The sequence below is a fragment of the Daktulosphaira vitifoliae genome, unplaced genomic scaffold, assembly GCF_025091365.1.
Source record: "Daktulosphaira vitifoliae isolate Bord-2020 unplaced genomic scaffold, ASM2509136v1 Scaffold_5, whole genome shotgun sequence".
In the NCBI taxonomy this organism is placed as follows: domain Eukaryota; kingdom Metazoa; phylum Arthropoda; class Insecta; order Hemiptera; family Phylloxeridae; genus Daktulosphaira; species Daktulosphaira vitifoliae.
The window spans coordinates 2,981,673-2,995,628 of record NW_026099576.1 but is presented as its reverse complement, the minus strand read 5'-3'; the positions used below and the strand labels follow the sequence as shown (position 1 = coordinate 2,995,628).

At 26.6% G+C, this 13,956-nt stretch overlaps 3 protein-coding genes across 4 annotated transcripts in view; 2 read left to right on the top strand and 1 right to left on the bottom strand.

Annotated features, from left to right (window-relative positions):
* LOC126907018 (uncharacterized) overlaps positions 1-6,547 on the top strand; it is a 32,164-nt gene extending 25,617 nt beyond the window's left edge. For both annotated transcript variants that reach the window (XM_050688013.1, XM_050688012.1), the window contains 7 exons: positions 715-901; positions 2,050-2,226; positions 2,297-2,454; positions 2,755-3,008; positions 3,622-3,751; positions 5,031-5,425; positions 5,894-6,547. In XM_050688013.1, coding sequence (XP_050543970.1) covers positions 766-901; positions 2,050-2,226; positions 2,297-2,454; positions 2,755-3,008; positions 3,622-3,751; positions 5,031-5,425; positions 5,894-6,152 — 1,509 coding nt within the window. In that variant the 5' untranslated portion in view covers positions 715-765 and the 3' untranslated portion in view covers positions 6,153-6,547. The remainder of the gene's footprint in view (positions 1-714; positions 902-2,049; positions 2,227-2,296; positions 2,455-2,754; positions 3,009-3,621; positions 3,752-5,030; positions 5,426-5,893) is intronic.
* A 2,654-nt stretch (positions 6,548-9,201) lies between these two features.
* LOC126907029 (cytochrome c oxidase subunit 4 isoform 1, mitochondrial-like) lies at positions 9,202-10,839 on the top strand. Its single transcript, XM_050688029.1, has 4 exons — positions 9,202-9,341; positions 9,403-9,663; positions 9,782-9,974; positions 10,490-10,839. Exons 2-4 carry the CDS (start codon positions 9,406-9,408, stop codon positions 10,627-10,629), a joined length of 591 nt encoding a protein of 196 aa, XP_050543986.1. The 5' UTR covers positions 9,202-9,341; positions 9,403-9,405; the 3' UTR covers positions 10,630-10,839.
* LOC126907022 (transcription termination factor 2-like) overlaps positions 10,492-13,956 on the bottom strand; it is an 11,569-nt gene continuing 8,104 nt past the window's right edge. Inside the window, exons 4-8 of the mRNA XM_050688019.1 lie at positions 12,475-12,695; positions 12,152-12,419; positions 11,386-11,455; positions 11,113-11,322; positions 10,492-11,031 (exon numbers count right to left, since the gene is read on the bottom strand). Coding sequence (XP_050543976.1) covers positions 10,945-11,031; positions 11,113-11,322; positions 11,386-11,455; positions 12,152-12,419; positions 12,475-12,695 — 856 coding nt within the window. The 3' untranslated portion in view covers positions 10,492-10,944. The remainder of the gene's footprint in view (positions 11,032-11,112; positions 11,323-11,385; positions 11,456-12,151; positions 12,420-12,474; positions 12,696-13,956) is intronic.

Below are 13,956 nucleotides of genomic sequence, written 5' to 3'. Positions count from 1 at the left end.
AGTAAATTGTTTCTTGTCTAATTTTGAATGCAGATTTCAACTTTATTCTAAAATATTAACATTAAACAATAACTATAACCAACGAGATTTGAATTTGGGTTTTCAACTGTAGTGGTTGAGAGGATTTAAAGAAAGAAATTTTATCAGCACCTCATATTAATTATTTTTCCATTCTCTTACCCGACCTCTTTCTACTCCGTCAATTGAAATTATATTATTACAAAATTGTTTAAATAGTATAAAAAATTACATTTTTTTATTTATACAATAATTATTCAAAAATTGTTAAGGTGTAAATTACAATTGCAAGAATTTTGTGATCCCTAATTACTTGTAGTTTTAATTGAAATTCCAATATTTTTTTAGTCATCGATATTTCTATTTTACGTTTAAATATGATAAAATATTTATAGATTATGTCAATTATAGAATCCATAATATTATTATACAATATAAAGTAGAATAACATATTTGTAGCACATTATTTACATATGATGTATTCATTATCTGTAATAGGCGGATATTAAATATAATTTTGGAGAGAGGCTAATAATTTGTTACCCCATTAATTATGTGTTTAACTACATAAAGCAAAATCTACCAGATAACTTATATACACTTCTATTTGTGTTAGTCGTCGTAAAATATAAACTTTAAAGTACTCATAGGTTGTTTCACTATAAAATAGTTTTTCTATAATTGTTTTTTTTTCAGGGTATTTTTCATTATTAAAATGCTACAATTTCGTCGATTAAATCATTGATCATGACCACTGTGTCTGCATCTACAGCAAATTATTACACACGACACCATCAAACACAACCTTTTAAAACGCTCAACGGAACTAACGCTGCCATTCTTCGGACCGACAGAGTATTATCTTACAGACCACAATGCACTGGTAAATAGTTTTATTAGTAACTATTGATAGAAAAAAGTTATTTGATACAACATTTTTTTGTATTGATTCAAAATAAATTTTCCTACTTATCTTTGACATATCAGAAACATTACTATTACTAAAATAAAAATGTATTTTTTTGGCAAGGGATCTCTATAACTCATACTCATAGGAATAACGCATTCCTAGCTTTAAGCAATTAAGTTTTTACTTAAATAAAATGAATTGGGACAAATAAAATATTGTTTGGAGGTGCAAAACTATCAAACTTTAGAATTTCTCTGCATTTTGATATTTATTTAAATAATATTTTTTAATTTTTACTAGAGGAAGGATATTAGAACTTAGTGTTTTTTTAATGTCCCTTTTGCAGGATTATAATACCAAAAACACTTGACCAGTTTCGTATAAAATCTTGGTTAAAAATTTGAAAGAAAAAAAATTTGCTTTAATCAAATTTATAAGTAAAATAATATCTATATGCTTATTTATCTGAGGAAATCACTGGAATAACGTTTTTATCACAATAAATATCTTTTCCGCACTCCTCCTCCCGCCATGGTATAAATTATTAATAATTTCAAAAGTACTAGTTTGAAATCTCTTATCAATCAGTAATTTTTTTAACATGAGCTAGTTAAATATGTATGTTTCTATTTAAAAAAATTATGTTTGACTCACTCCATTTTTAATAAAATTCAATTAATGGAATTATAATTAAAAACATTTTTCATGTAAATAGTTATAATTTATGTACAGCATTATATATTTTGATTATTCGATTTTTTCCAACGTTTTCCATTCGACCAAGAGTCTTTTGAACCTTCAATTCACGGTCTGCATAACTCGTCATGCTGCTGCGAAACCGATACTGTACATAACCTTTTTGAATATACAGTATACACGCATTTGTGTATGGAACATAGTGAGAGAGATACAGTGATCCATGAAACCAGGAAGGAAGTTCCTCTTTGTCCCTCGTGACAGTAGAGCTAAATACCCCGCCGAAATATTTTTGTTGGAAACAATTACATTATGTGTGGGCATATCAAATGTTTTTTTTTTTTGTGTTGGAAACAAAATATGTACACCCGTGTATTGAATTTCCTAAAGGTGTATAGTAATATGTTTTTATTAATTTTTTTTAGCCAAACGAAAGAGCGCAGTGGAACTTTTACAGGAAACCAAATCACTTTATGTCAAATCGGAAACAGTTTTGGACAGAAAACAAGAGCTAAGACGAAGTCTCCGAAGCAGTGGATCTTCGGACAAAGGTTCAACGTCCTATGAAGTGTCTCCTTCTATATGTTGTCACCATATTAAAAGTAAAGAAAATTTATCGCGTAAAATATTAAATAATTTTTCAATTGTATATGATTTTAATTACAATTTTAGATAACTGCTGTAGTTTAACTTGTCTACCACCGCCAAAAAGTCCTCGACTTGTTACAACTTGCAACAGAAAATCTACAGCCGATTCCCAACAACTACAAAATGATCTCAGACGGCTGTTAAATGCTGACTCTAAGGAAAATGTATTTGAAGCAGCTTCTGTAAGTATAAATAATTATTTTCTATTTTATTTATATATATTTTTTTGAAAGCAAACTTATTCAGAGATTTAAAAATGAATGAACAATAATAATATATTCGTGACTTGTGATATGTTATACCTGTGAATGATTTTTGGTAAATGCTATCTGCACGTTGTAATGATTAAGTGGCTGAGGTATCTATAGAAAGTAGGGAACATTAAATTTCCTTTTGACAATCATTTCACTTGAATTTTTTAAACTTGGATAAACGTTTAATAATTTTTTTTACTTTTTAAAATTGCTGTGTTTGTTTGAAAGGTATTTTTGGATGATGATATTTTACCGCCTCCTATACAATACCGTAGAACAGCATCACATGACCAACACCACCATCAGTCCTGTGGCTCGTCATTTGAGTATGTAGCCATGTGTCATAAGTCTATGCCAGATCTCACGGGCACTGTGGATTCGACTTGTCATAGAAATCACCAAGTTTTTGCACCGTCTGAGTCTATATGTGATACTGAAGATGAAATTATTGAAACAAATACATTTAGTTCATCACCTCAACGGTAAATATGCGAATCCTCATACATACTAATATTTTAAAAATAATGATTGATGTATTTAATTAAGTCATATTCAACTTTATTTTGTATTAACTTTGATTTTTAATTTTATTTTATTACGAGTAATTCATTTAATTTTAAATTGTAAATTTTCGTTTTTTATGTGCTTGACATAACGTGTGGCACTTGTGGTCATAAATTCAATGAAACAATTATTTTCAGCTTATTAGTTAACTTATAAAATTTTACGATAGTTGTACTTATTCCTGTAATAGTATCTACTATTCATAACATTAGTATATACCATAATTGTAAGGAATCATAAAAATGTCTGTCCATACTAAATAATTTAAAAAAAACAATTAAGCCATTAAAAGCTATTAACTAAAACTCCAATTTCATATTTTTTTTTGAGGACTCACGGTTTAAAACTTGAGATTTTGTCAACTTTCCCAATTTCTTATGTTTGATTTTGCAAATTTCAAACATGGCCTATTATTTCAATAATAATGTACAATAAATTTGAGCATTTATCATCTGCTAAGTGGGTAGTTTATTGCTGGGCAGATAAAATAATAGCAAAACCAATTTATGTATTATCGTACACGATTTACAGATTTGGAAACGTCAACAAGTCAAGTAGAATACTGCCCCAGGATGAAACGGACACTACTACGAACGTAACCTCTTTTCCGGATTCCCTTAGCCTAACCAGTTACAAAACGGACGCCAGATGGCAACAGTCTGTAAGTCATAGAGAGAGTATTATAGATTCTAAGGATTAGCTTTCATTCATTATTGTGGTACATTTTTTCAATGGCACAAACAGCAAAGTACTGAGAAGACTCACATGCTTTTGTCACGTTGCTGTTTTTTCGTCTTCCGTTTAAACTTTAACTGACAAACCGTCGACATCTGTTTCTTGACCGTAGAATATAGCCAACCTTCCTCTATTCCCTCCCTCATTAGTTAACCTTCATTCGTGAGAAAATTGTTCTATTCGCTAGAGATAATATTATAATGTTTTGGACTCGGTCCAAACGTAACATCAGATGTCGGTTTGTTTGAATATTTTTTTTAAGTCAATGTTTTAACAAATAATTTATTTTGATAATTTTATAAACACACTTACACACAAAAAAATATATATTTGTTATATTAATTTTAAAGTTAAATATTAGTAAGAATAATTATAGAAAGCATTATTAAAGCATTTAAAGTACTAATAATAACTAAAGTAATTACGATGAGTAATGAAATTCCCTACTTATTTTTCACGTATAAAAGCTAGACAATTAAAATTCAATAACGTTTATAAAATTGTAAGTTTCTCTAAATTTCTTAACTAAAAGTATAATTTATTTTTTCTTAATTAAGACATTTAACATCAAGTTTAATTATATTGCTTAGAGTAAACAAATTGAACGATAAATATACATTACATAGATTTAAGACGCATTCGATTATCTAAAATTGGGCAAACTGGGTTCTAGGCCAATCTAACTGGATTCGTATATTCGTTTTAACTGACTTTAATGCAGTCTCTATACTTTTGAGTTGTATTACTTTATAAATCAACCGTTAAAAAACTCGAAGTACCTTTGATAGTTTTTCTATAAATATTTAAGAAGTTTTCAAGTGTCTTTACTTTTACTGACAATAGAAGCTGGGTTTACCTATACATAGAAATATTTACATAAACTATATTTTCATATTTATTAATTTTGCAATAGAACTTAATACTGGGCATGTTTTATTCTAATGAAATACTTAAATCATTATTAGGTCGACCTATAATTTAAATTGGGTTACATCTATATAAAAAAATATCATGAATAACATTAAACACCTTACTAACTTTTTTCCTTCGATTTCTCATTAAGTGTACAAAGATTTTCAAACTGTTATAGTAATATTAAATATAATTAGGTGATTTTATTTTTATTTAAATATTCTCTGATATTCTATTTTATTCTCAAACATGTTAAAAAATGGCCCTTATTTTATGTTTCATGATGTGTTTAGGCACATGGTGGTGAAACGAGCAGTTCGATTGAAGAAGAAAATGTAGACAATTTATCACCAACTCGCTCATCATTTTCTCCAGCTAAATCGTCGCTGTCAACCCCAAACCGTCGTCCACGATCTACTGGCTGCACATCGAGTTTTCCTTTACTGCCTCCTCCTCCTCATATACCACTAACAGATGAAAGTGGTAGTCAACAACAACCAACGGCAACAGACCAACCCAACATTTGTAAAGCTCGACCTATTCTGAGAAGCAAGTCGGACGTAGGTTACAGGGCGCTTAATGTATTGAGCTTAGCTCCACACGTCGCTTCCACTAATCAACAATTCTATGACCCAGAGCAATTAGAGAATTTTTTCGGTCATCTAGGTCTGGAACCAGAAGAATACAAGTAAATAATTTTCTGATTATATTTTCCAATTTTGTCAATGATTGTTTTGTTCTACAACATCAAGTCACAGATGAAAAAAAATTAAGAAACGACAAATTTGATTTTTCAATTATACATATATTTAATAGTTTTAAAAGTTATATTTCTTAATTTTTTTCTCCGAGTAAATTAACTAATTATTTATTACGTTAAAAACTAAAAATAATGTTCTAGTAATCAACTTATTTGAAAAAAATGAGCTTAACTGCACTTGTTTGCTAATTTGATCATTGGATTAATAATATTTATTTAAAAAAAGCGATTAAAGCCAAACACTTTAGTAAATATATTTGCTGTTATTTTTTTAATTATTATTGAAATTCGCGTTTTAACAAAATGATCTCTATTTTTATTGATTTTACTAAGTGATGGCTGGATGAGCATTTCATCATTAAATGATTGTTATCATATGAAATTGTTTTATTTTAGCTCTATAATAAAGTACGTTGATCCAGACAACGACTCGGACACATGTTTTCAGGGTGGCTCAAATATAAGTTCCTCTGTAGGATCAGTAAGCGGCGGTAGCAACAATAACAACAACTATGGTGGAAACGAGAAAAGTAACGGAGGAAGTTTGCATCACGTGGAGTCAACTTCTATAGTGGAACGAAACGCTAGAATAATAAAATGGCTGTGCAACTGTCGCAAAGCTAACCAACAGCAACCGGTTACGGTTGAATCCTAAAATATTCTCGGTCTCATTCGAATTATTATTATTTGAATTAAGAAAGATAATAGCTTAAATATATTTTTACACAGTACTCATTTTGATTAGATTAATTCAAAACTATTATCGTCAAAATAATTTTTCGAAGACGTAGTTTTTTTAATTATGTTTATTTTTCTCTAAGCAATTGACGGTTACCAATTGTGTATAGATAATAAACTTATTTTATTATAATGTTATTACGTAGTTTATTATAGCTCCATCTAATACTATTTAAACATAATTTTAAAATGATTATAGTAATATATTATTTTATTGTCTATGCTTATATTCGAACAAGGTATTCATCAAAGGGTTCGAATACGGACCTCAAAATATTTATAATTGACAATATACGCACAATTATACTTAAATATATAGTGTTTATGTATTTAAAAATGTTATTTATATATAAACATGGATTTTGGACGGTATCATATAGCATATTTTATTGATTAGTTTACATTATAGAGTCATATAAATATTTTGATTAAAACTTGGATTTTTATTAATTATATTTATGTTTTCGTAATTCGCATAGGCGCAAATTGATTTTGAATCATAAGTGGAACAATTTATTAATATTTGAGAATGTCCTAGTGCCAGTAAGATAGGAGAAAATATTAGAGTAGATAATTTCTACTTTTAGTCTGTATAGAGCACATAATGTCAGTATACGAACTTAATATTTCACAAGATTTTGTATTGTTATCTTTATCATCAGGTTAAACATTGTATGATTTTAGATTTCTGGGTTTACCTTCATTTACTTCTACTGCAGTCATCCAGGTTGACGCTTCAACAGATCCAACCTCAATCCGTTGAATTTATTGTATCTGAGTTATACATATATATTACTAATGCGTTTTGAATTCTGTGGTGATAATCTGATGAAGCAAAATTTTACTGAAAAATATTTTATTTCATAAAACAGCAATACATAGTTGAGAAATGATTTTAATTAAATATGAAAATTTGGTTGTTATTAGAAAGAAATTGTAACTAGACTAACACAATTAAATGTTTACACTATCATATTTAGTTGCGCCTATGACGAACTTATTAGCCTAATTCTATAACAAGTGTTATAATATGAACTTTTATTACATTAATATATTACTATTATATATATATATATATATATATATAAATATTACTTTCATTATACTTTAAATAATACCAAAATATTATTCTAGTCTCAAAAAACAGTTGTATTTTATTATATTTAATGTACGTTAACATTTTTGATTATTATATGAATTAATTTTTTCTAATAAAATGCACATATAATTTTTTTTTGTTGTGTGTATTTTCAAACATATTACTTTTTTGGTTTGTATATTTATTTAATAGACAAAAATTGTACTTTTTTTTAACCTTTATGACATAATTTCATTATTTTTTTAATTAGTTTATTTAGTTTTGTACTTTTTTATCTTCTAAAACTATATTTCTTTGTTAGAAAAATAAAGTTAAACGTATCAATAATTATAATCCATATCGTATAAAATACCTTATTTTATAATTAATACATTATACTTTCAACCTTTATTTTATGTTTTAGATAATTAAATAATTAAATGAACTTATATCACTATGATATATTTTCTATAATGTAGGGAATGCATGTTATGGTCCCATTTATTAGCTAATTTAGCTACCCCAAACAAATATTTGAGTCACCTAGTGTATGAGAAACAAAAAATTTCAAAGCATTAAAATAAAAAAAACTTTTATATGGAATCATTAGAAAGTCAAGTTGGAACTAAAATGGACAAAGGAAAATATTAACTATTGTGAGACTATTAACAAATTATAAAAATGGAATTAAAGATCTGTTCAGTGAACATTACTAAACTTCAGGATAAATACTTACATTTACTACATTTTAATACAATTTGTGGTTATGCAAGGTGGGTAGGTACAACTCATAATGGTGAATATTTTATAACGCACACTCTACGCGTGCTACATACTCAATGTATTAAAATACTTGTAACCCAATAAGTACTTATCTTAAAATTGTTATCGATCCATCAACATTTTTTGTAAGAAAAAAACTAAAAATTAGATATTTTTAAATTTACAAAAAATTATAATTAAAAATTCTTTTTTTTTTCTTATTGTTATAGATAATTAATAAAAGATGTGGTGTAACGTAATCAAAAGCTGTTCAAAATATTTGCTTAAACAAGGGTTATTAAATACGTTAAAAACTGGTGAGACACTTACGTAATATACAAGATACATATATTATGTAAATGTTATTTATTTTCTAGTGAAATGATCAACGTTTATATAAAATATTGATTCGCAAAAACAAAAATTTAGTGCACTTTTATAATTCTATTGCAATCATAATCATAATCTATTGTATCATGTCTATTATAACACTAACCATGTACCAATAAGAGTAACATATTATATATCAATAAGGCAGGCAATGCGTATAAAAAGAAAAACTAAAATTGTTATATTTACAAAATTTAAAAAGAGTTATAAAAAAAGTTCCAACGATTTTTTTTAACTCAGTTAATCGTGTATATAATTGTAAATTATAAAAATTAGGTGCTAATACCTAACGGGTTTTATATGTAAGATATCTTTTTTCTTAAAATAATAGCAAAACGTCAAATTTTGTTTTTTAATAATATATTATTTTATTCAATTTTAGTACTTTGCGCATAACTTAAAAAGAATAGCAATAAATGAAAAAATAATGTATGTAATGATAGATGCAATTTTAAGAAATTTTCAGAAGTGCCCCTAATCAACTAAAAATTAAAAACCTCAAAAATTAATATCATTATAGTAATCAGTGACTACAAAATTCGAATTTTTAATGATTAAATAACCTTTAGATTAAAGCCGTATAAAATATCAATTTATTTAAAATCTGACCCAGTGTTATGGTATCATGACAGAATATTTCTTATATTTACTCTACATACATTTTATGAGTGTACCAAATCACTAACTGCATTATAATACAGTGTTGCCAATAAAAGCACTGTTTAAATTGTGTTAAATTAATGAATTTGTTATCAAATGCCATATGTTTTTTAATTTTTAAGCCCTTGATTAAAAGTACAACTCCATCATTACATTTTGTTTAATATTAACCTCCCAATTGCTGAGGAAATTTCTTTGATATTATAATCGTTTACAGTAAATCTTAAATCTTTAATATCATTAATTAAATTTTTAATTAATACTTTTAAATTTATAGAATATGTTGTCTCATTCAATGATTCGTTCATTTTTGGCTCGCCCAAGTGTACTTAAAAGTGTAGCTGCTAACAGTTCAACTGCTGCAGTTTTCCAAGCTGAACCAAAACCTCCCATTCAAGGTGTTGTACAAGTACGCGAAGACAAAATTGTTGGTAGAGATATTGTTGGGTATGGTATCAATGGAGAACCTGTATATCTCGATAGCATTACTTTCCCATTCCCCAGTGTTAGATTCAAGAAAAACACTCCAGACATTATGGTAATTTAAATTGTTACAGACTACTAAATAATCTACGTACATATTTTAAAGAATATGTATTATTTGGTATTTTTGAATTTTATATCATATGATATATTTATATTTATTTAATAAATAGGCATTACGCGAAAAAGAAAAAGGAGACTGGAAAAAACTTTCCCTAGAAGAAAAAAAAACCTTGTACAGAGCTAGTTTTTGTCAAACTTTAGTTGAACTTGAAGCTCCTACAGGAGAATGGAAAGCTATATTTGGTTGGGTTATGGTTTGGACATCAGTTGCAATTATGGCTTTTGTTGGAGTTCGTAAATTCTGTAAGTACTTAAATTCAAAAATAATACTAATTGAAATTTAAAAAATGTTATATTTATAGTTCAAAAATTTAATTTTGAAATATATCAACTTTCAATATTAGACAATTCCATTTCAACTTAATTTTTTTCTTTTTTAGTTTTCCTATAAAATGTGATAGGTGTCTTGAATAATATAAGAAATGGTATGATAGGTTCTTGAATTAGCATTTATTTATTTTCTTTTTTAGAACTTAAATGATTCTTTGATAATATATATATCTACATTATTTATGTAATCTAGATATCTAAGTATTAGTTCATATATTTGCACATATAAAATTTAAGAACATAAATTAACCATTAAAGTACTTACAAGTTTTAAAAATTTTAACATTGTTATGTTAATGTGGTCTTTTTAAATTGTTTGAGTTTTTATAAAATAATTTTTATTTTTCATAATAAAATGTGTCTTAAATAAATATTTGGTTGTTTATCAACTCTTATTTATAATACTTTGTGTTTAATTTAATTTCCAGTGTCCAACACATCAGATGATCCATCATTGTCATTAGAGTCTCGTCAAGCCCAACTTAAACGTATGATTCAATTGCGTGTTGATCCAGTTGATGGATTGTCATCTAAATGGGATTATGAAAATAATACATGGAAAAAGTAAATTGTATGTTAAACATATATATTAAAAAAAAAAAAATTTATGAATGTATAAACCAAAAATAGGTAACAGAAAAAAATTAAAACTCGCTGTGTATATGTTATCAGTTTATACTTTTCTTATAGAAATACAAATAGAAAAGTTATAAAATAATAGAATCTTAATGTTGTTTTGTTATAAATAAATGTAATAAACAGTATAATTCAATTTTTATCACTTAGTTATAAACTGAACATATTTAAAAAATAATCATTAGAAAACAAACAAAAATAATACACATGTATACTGTAGGAATGGTTCAAATATTGAAGCTAAGTATTAAACAATTTTATCTATGTAATAAAGATGTCTCAATTTTTGTCTGGCTGTCACATTTGAATTTTTCTCAAGCCACTTTTTCCATTGCTAAAATTTTATGTTAATATTAATTATGTGTATTAATAGTTGATAAATTAAAAAAATTAAATAATTTATAGTTATACATACATCAGAATTATTCAATGGTTTGTAATTAATAAATTTAATCATGCTAAAAGTAGCATCATCATTATCATCAACAAATTTTGATCCAGCTAATGCCCAATGACAATTACTTGACAGATGACAGATAGCCTTAGATGACTGTAGTTGATAGTTGCGAACACTTAGTGCGTCATCCAAAATTATTCGATTCCATTTGACTTGAAATAATGGATTCTTAAAGACATTTTATAAAGTAATTTTTTTTAATAATATAATATACAGGACTATTTTACTTACATCATTTTTTGTTCTATAACCTATTGTTATTAATGTGGTTGTAGTTAGAACTATATCATATTGAGACAATCTAAAATTGCAAATTAAGAATTTTTTTAATGAATACATAAAATCTACATTGTTAAATTTAATTTTTTATCCATTTAAAAATAAATTTAAGGAAGCAAGTTGATGACATTATGATGGCATCAATCTTTATCTATTACCGTCTCAGAATTGATTCTCAATTACCCTCAAAACTTGTTCCATTATTTCTACAAATAGCTCTTTTTAGAGAGATAATGGTAATGAAAGATAATTGTCAAGCTATAATATTATGTATTGAAAGCTATGAAAATAATAATCGATAACATTACATACTTAAATGCAACTCTTTATATAATATTTGTCATTAAAAAAATTAAAATATTTTAATATATACTGAATTCCTCTTAAAAAAAGTTTAACTGCTTTCTTTGTTCCATTAAATTTTATCTAGAGGCAACAATCAATTATTTTCAATATTCAATATTACATTAATTAAGAAAATATTGTAATGTACAACGCATTATAGTAGAAATTCAATATTGGTGTAGTAACTTTTATTGTTACAGTATTTTATACTTCAATCAATACTTGTTTAGATGCAAATTGAAAAAAATTAGTCCTATATCTCATATTTTGAAAAAAAAATTACATTGGCTTTTCTTATTACAAGATAGAGAATTTTATTGGTTGATTTAAAAACTACCAATTTTTTTAAAAATTAAAATTTGATTAGTATAACCTTTGTGGTGAAACATCACGATTTCGACCATAATGAACACAAACTTTTAAGTTGCTTGGAAAAGAATCATCCATCAAAGATTTTGACCATTCATTTAAAGTAGCTTTAGTACAAATTATTAATGTGTGACCAGTGAAGTTTAAAGTTGTTTCATCAATATCATCAGAGTCTCCTGCTGAATGAATATCACCTCTATTGGAAATTCCTGACCTTAATATTAAGTTCAGTATCATCAAAACTTTTTGGTTAATTGTGCCCATGTCTACAGCTGCATATAAAATATTACAATTAATATGTATTACAAAAAAATAAAGTTAACTTACCAATTATTCCACCATTTGGATCTTCACATTCCCTAGTTACCATCCAATCTACAGCTAGCTTCTGCTTTTCATTTAGATTAGCATTCAAATCATCAGATTCTAATTCATCATTGGAAGATTCCAATGAATTATTTATATTGCCCAATTCATTTTTTTCATTTTCATTAACAGTTATATTACGACTGTTAGTCAAATTGGAAGAGTTATCTTTTATTGATTTACTAAATAAAAATTTATTTTAGTTTTTATTTTAATAACAAAAATATCATTCTAACTAAGTCTAGTCTAGCTGGGCCCTACGAGCCTATACGCTTTTGGTGGGTAAGCCTCTTTGGATCGTCCTCATAAGTGACCACTGATTCCAGTAGGAGGGCACGATAAATGTTTTGTAGGAAAAATATTACATCAGAATCAGTATAACAAAATATATTAAAATCAGGAAAATTCAAAAAGAGAACATAATAAAATGTATTGGGTATAAGGTTGACATTTGTTAATGAGGTATGCACCTGGGAAGTATTTAATTTTTTTTAATTTGGTTATCATGTTATAAAAATCAAAGTGATGATCAAAAAAAAAGGTCATTAAAGCTATATTTCATAGAAGTCTGCCTAAAAAAATATTAATAGCGCTAGTTCAATGCGGACAATTGGCCTTATCCCCCATAAATATGCCCCTGGTATACACAATAATTAATAATATATAGTAATTATATTAATATTATAGAATAATTACCAGGTGGCTCATATTCAGAGGGGCTTAGTAAAATAGTATATAGAGAGAGACAGAAAAATTCGGCAGATTATTATTCCTGGGACCATGTAAAAAAGTCAATTTTGATAAGAATATTAGTTACTTTGAATTGACTTTGTACAGCATAGTTGTCATGAATGTATTTTTACGATAAACTCATAGACTTATAAATGAAATAAATAAAATTATTAATACTGTATTGTTCCGATAATGTATCTACAAACTTATATACTTATAACCGTGCAGAAATTGATATATAATTTATCAAACATTCCTTAATAAAATATACAAAATATATTACTATGCGCATATGCAAAATCGTATCCTAATATAAACTCTGCCTGGACATCAAAAAAAGAATCTAAGTGAAAAAGGTACATTTGAACAGTAAGTTGATTATAAAGCCAAAGTTCAACACAAAAGATATACATAACAATAAACTTGATTAAATATATCAACAAATTTTGTATTATAAACATGTTTAAAACAAATAGACAGAAAGCATCTGTATACTTAATAAACTAAACAAAAATATAAAACTAAATAACATAATAACAAAAAACCCAGCACAGGGGGTCGCGGCACAGTTGTGACGTGGTATAGTTGGATCAAGTATAATGATATCTGACAGTGATTAAAATCACTATCAAAAATAAACGCTTCGATGCAAATCTTTAGATAGTGTTTAATTTTAAAAAAATTGGTGTTTTATTCCAAAAGCTACTTGAT

Bases quoted from the DNA above. Each gene is read 5' to 3' on its own strand.
- LOC126907029 (XM_050688029.1), top strand. From the start codon at position 9,406: ATGTTGTCTCATTCAATGATTCGTTCATTTTTGGCTCGCCCAAGTGTA. The intron at 9,664-9,781 runs GTAATTTAAATT...TTTAATAAATAG, and splicing joins AAAACACTCCAGACATTATG to GCATTACGCGAAAAAGAAAA. The intron at 9,975-10,489 runs GTAAGTACTTAA...TTTAATTTCCAG, and splicing joins TGTTGGAGTTCGTAAATTCT to TGTCCAACACATCAGATGAT.